At 35.9% G+C, this 5,321-nt stretch overlaps 1 protein-coding gene across 1 annotated transcript in view; it reads left to right on the top strand.

Moving 5' to 3' along the window:
- The window catches only part of CFH (complement factor H), a 33,794-nt gene that overhangs the window by 24,688 nt on the left and 3,785 nt on the right, over positions 1-5,321 (top strand). Inside the window, exons 5-6 of the mRNA XM_072420101.1 lie at positions 1,090-1,278; positions 3,025-3,195. Of these exons, the coding sequence (XP_072276202.1) occupies positions 1,090-1,278; positions 3,025-3,195 (360 nt within the window). The remainder of the gene's footprint in view (positions 1-1,089; positions 1,279-3,024; positions 3,196-5,321) is intronic.

The raw sequence follows: 5,321 nt of genomic DNA, 5'->3' as shown, positions 1-5,321 counted from the left end.
ATATATATATACACACATCTATAAGAAGCAAACAAGAACATGTGTGTGCTTGTGACTTTTGTGGGAAAATCTAGTCCGATGGCAAAGCCGAGGCAAGTTTACCTGCGGAAAGTCGCAAGACTTACTCCTCCGATCAGGCATCGTAAGCCTTTAGATAGGCGCCTATGTAGAGGAGCTGAACTCGGTTAACTCTTTCTCAACAGGAAAGAAATAAGTGATTTTAAAGTATGCCTTTTTCTTAGCGCATATAGATGTTTTAAACATTTGAACAGCACAAATAATTTTTTTAGGGCTAAGGGTAATATGTGTGCTATTAGAAAGGATGCTTTTTTTTAGGAGAACAGTGACTTTTAATGCAAGCTCGCCAGTGTAAAACTGCCGGGGATGTTTGGCTCCAACAGCGAGCTCATTCAGTTGCTGAATTGCGTGATGGCTTCCGATTTCGGATCGCGACTAGGAACGTGCGAGCAAGCTTGAGATTTCGCTTAGTGAATCAGGGCCATTCAATCAGAGAAATACCATTCTGAACTTAAACTCACTCATAAGAGGAAACATAAAACTGACTAGAGCTGTTTGCATTTCATCACACACAAAAATACCAAGCAGAATTTAGAATTATATCAGATCCATATATTTGAATACATCTTCCACTTCAAGAGTTCAGAGTACTTGAACCAGTACTGTATCAGCATGGCCACATATATTTCAAAGGTTCAGGACCCATTTCTTGCAATCCCCATGTTTCTTTCTATGTACTGTAGTTTGCCATTTGGATGTGGCATTGTGTATAAGGTTGCATTTATCAATGACAAGTACACGTCGTCATGCTTTACGATTTGCAAATGATTTTGCTGACACATCAGAGTCAACCTACCTACATTTCCTACCTCTGTTAAAGGTATAGTTCTTTCTTATGTTACTCTCAGTGAAAACTTTTTGAGCATTTATCTTTATATTTTAGGGAAGATACATTTCTATAAGAGAATGGCACACTTTGTGTAAAGAGCCCATTTATACTTTTTTCCTTTTTTATTATAAAATGATTTTGAAAAGTGTCATAAAATGATTCATTTCTCCTTTCCCTTTTAGTGAGATACTGTCCACCAGTTCAAGTTGACAGCAATGTAAATCTTCTAAGTACCTCATATGAAGAAGAATATTCTGTTGGTCAAGTAATACGATTTGAATGTAAGAATGCTAAACAGAAACTTATTGGTGTCTCTGAGATTTTCTGTACATCTGAAGGAGAATGGAATGAATTCCCACCAACATGTGAAGGTAAGAATATTATGCCTATCAATACAGGTCCAATCTCTAACAAAACCAATATAAACAACATTATTATTATTAAATAATAATAATAATAATAATAATATTTACAAAAAAGTATACATCTTTTCTACAGGTGTCTGGAGACATTTTATACTGCTTTGTAATGCAACAAATTGTTTATTCACAATGGTTACTGAGCCTGAACATGAAAACATGGGATGGGACATAAGTACATTCCACATACTGTATGTACTCCAGGTATTAACCAACATTGTTTTTACCTGGAAATGCCATTAGAAAAACAATTTTAGTTTATAACTTGGGTCATTAGTGTATACCAGACTCTCTTACCATCTGACAGATTGTAACACAGCTCCTCCTACTTATGACCAATATTAATGCCCTGTTGAATAACAGTTTTTAATGTTAGCAGTGATGTCTGCATTTTGTGCCCTAGGCTTATACTTAAGATTTCCTGTTTTTTCAGTTAAAAGTAGGTTCAGTTTATATTTGAGTATGTACAGTAATAAATAATTAGACAGACACCAAGTGACTGGAAAAAGGACCGTGCCTATTAGGGTTAACCCAAAATTAATGAATCTATATTGTAACAATATATAAAAAGGCCCCGTTAGATATCTTGGGCCAATAACCAATTACACTTGGGTTATTAGCCCAAGATATCTATACGGATATTTCAACAAAATGGTTTGGTCTTCTGTTAAGCTGACACAATCTGAAATGCAACCTATATGCAACCTATAAGCCCATTTAACCATCCAATAGTACTGTTGCCAGGTCTTGACAGTGCAGAAATTCACTCATTTATTTAAAATATTGACTTGTGTTGACCATATTTGTTATAGATAGCATGACCAAGAAAATAAATGATATATTTACAAAATTCAAATTACACTACTATAGGTTAAAAAAACAGTAAAAAAAGACTGTCCTTAAAAGTCATCAACAATTTTTATAGATGCACACATATGATAGTAAACATAAAAGTTAATAGAACTAATTCGGACTCGATACATATGTAATACGATCAATTAGAAAATTTCAGGTGAAACTGGATTTAACAGACACTAAGGAAAAATAAATCCTGATTGAGATGATTGAGGGAACAACTAACTAAGATATAGAAAAAACACCGGGATAACATACAGGGCCTGAAACCAAGGGGACAAAGAGCCACTATTGATTACATGTTTGCCTCAGAGTCTATTAACACAGGGTAGTTCCATGAGGTTGGAAATCTGTGGCTGTGGAGATATACTACTTTGCTATTGCTCTTGTATCACATGCAGCATGTAAAACATGTATGAAAGCAAATATATTATACTACCAAAATACAAGCTCAAAAACTTAGGGGAACGCTGATGGAACACATGTTGCACATGTTCAATATTGAACGATCAATGAAAGCAAAATCATTTACTCACTAGAGCTAGATTCAAAATCAAATTGAAAAAGTTGAAAAACTGATAAAAAAGAAAAGCATTCCTTTAGGGTTTGATTTGCTGTTTCACCTCCTGTCCATCTGTTATTTGCTCTGAAGCAGAAAAAAATGATTGACAATCACATAAACTTTTTAATTGTGCAATCTGCTATGATAGAAAATTAATTGTTTTGGTAATATACTGTGTTGGTTGAAGGTCCCTTCATTTCTTGAGCAGTGTATAATAAAAAAAAAAAAAGTAATATATCTTCTGTTTGTCTACTTTTTATTGTATACTTCATTTTACACAGAAATCAGTTGCCGTCCACCAGTAATTAATAATGGAAAAGTGAATAATCCTAGATCTCGTTATAATGACCAAGAGACGTTAGACTTTTCATGTAATTCTGGATATAAGCCTTCTACATCTCCTCAACTTACATGCACCAAAAATGACTGGCGCCCCATGCCTCTTTGTGAAGGTTGGTATTTATTTGACTATTATTAAATTAACATGAACCAAGGCCAGTGGTGAGCTCCTTTGACAAACTTACAGTCCCTCTGTTTAAAATGTATTTAAAGCTGCCATTTGTATTGGCTCAAATAGGAAATAAAACTTTTTGTTTTTATTACGTTTGTCTCTCCTTCAAAAAATGTTCCCTCAATTAATTTTTCAAAATACTGCATCATAAGGATTGCCGTCCCTCAGTACACACAATTTTATATATATAGAAAATGCAAAGTACATTCTCATTCAGTTCTAAGGTGTGACATATCACGACATAAAAAATTAATCACCCGGTCATTAGCAGGATATAAAAATATTTAAATCTAACCTAAGCTGTAAAACATGCACCAAATTCCACCATGTATATTTAAAAATAATAAGACCAAAATTAAGTCATGTTTGAAAATAAAGTGCACCCCATTAATCAGTGGCATATAGAACCTTTAGCTGCAATAACTTGAAGTAATCATTTTCTGTATAACTTTATCAGTCTCTGATCTCACTGTAGTGAAGGAATTTTGGCCTATTTATCTATGTAGAGTCATTTTTTGTAGATTTGTTGATGTGCTAAAATCATTGGGCCTGATTTAATAAAGCTCTCCAAGGCTGGAGAGGATACACTTTCATCAGTGAAGCTGGGTGATCCAGCTAATCGGGAATGGAATTCTTAAAAAGCCATTAGCTATTTGCTAGCAAATGTTTTCAATCCTGAACCATATCCATTTGAGGTTTATTTGATCACCCTTGGAGAATTGGAGAGCTTTAATAAATCAGAAAGCATGGCCATTGCCTTGTTGTAAGATCCAGTTTCAGCCAAGCTTTAGCTATCATACAGATGGCCCCACATTTGCCCTCTATGATTATAGAGGAATTCATGGTCAACTCAATGACTGCAAAGTACCCAGGTCCTTTGCCTGCAAAACAAGCCCAAACCATCACCTCCTCCACTCCCAAGCTTGACATTTGGTATTAGGTGTTTGTGGAGATATGCTGTTCTTGGTTTTCACCAAAAGTGGTTCCATGGATTATGGCCAAATACCTCCAAATTGGTCTCATCTGTCTAAAGGATATTTTTCCCTTTGTTTTTGTGGTTTGTTTAGATGCAACCTTACAAACCCTAGCCATGTAACTATGTTCTTTTTAAAGAAAAGAGCCTTTCTCCTGGCAACCCCTTCAAACAAGCCATACTTGTTTAGTCTTTTCCTAATTGTATTGTCAATATTTTATTTACATGCTAACTGAAGCTTTTAGTCATAGATGTAGCTTCATAGTTTTTTTTTTTTTTACAATTTCTCATCTTGGGGTGCATTGGTTGGGGCATCCACTCCTGGTAATATTGGGCACTGTCTTTTTTTAGACACTCACTGTGGAGTGGTGGACTTTAAATTGTTTGAAAATGTCCATATTGCCCTTCCCATTGTTTCTCTAAGATTGTGGTTGATGTCTTTCCTCCTTGGCATGGTGTTATCACTCCTGAAAGCTCCAAAAATCAAGGCAATTGGTCAAATATTGTATATTGGAATCTGATCCAGGTACCATTACTCTGTACCTGCAGAGATAAACCTATATAAATATATTAATATAAATATTTAGGGAACTTAGGAAAAGTGTCCTATCTTCTTAAGATCAAATGAGACTGCTTTATAGCTCAGAAAATTGAACAGCATGGGCATCATGCTTGTTCAGTAATCATCAATGTTAGTGACCACAGCTTGCTTAATTACTAATAATATACCGTATTTTTCGGCGTATAAGACGCACTTTTTCTTCCCCAAAACTGGGGGGGGAAAGTGGGTGCGTTCTATACGGCGAATGCAGGTTTAAAAAATAATTAAAACCGGTAACATACTTACCCGATACCGCGATCCCGCGATCCTGCGTGCTTCTCTTCTTCTCTCCTCTCCTCCTGGCTGCAGCGCGTGTCTCCGCCTTCCTGCAGACCCAGCGAGGAGAAGCCTGCACACAAATTTATCCTCTTCTGATCACTCTGTGCCAATTTATCAGAAGGGGTTGAATTGGCACAGGGTGATCAGAAGGGGATAAATTGGCACAGAGTGATCAGAAGGGGATGAATTGGCACAGGGTGATCAGCAGGGGATA

Source organism: Pyxicephalus adspersus, chromosome 8 (assembly GCF_032062135.1).
Source record: "Pyxicephalus adspersus chromosome 8, UCB_Pads_2.0, whole genome shotgun sequence".
NCBI lineage: Eukaryota > Metazoa > Chordata > Amphibia > Anura > Pyxicephalidae > Pyxicephalus > Pyxicephalus adspersus.
The sequence above is the reverse complement of the archived record's forward strand: the minus strand, read 5'-3'. Positions and strand labels throughout refer to the sequence as shown.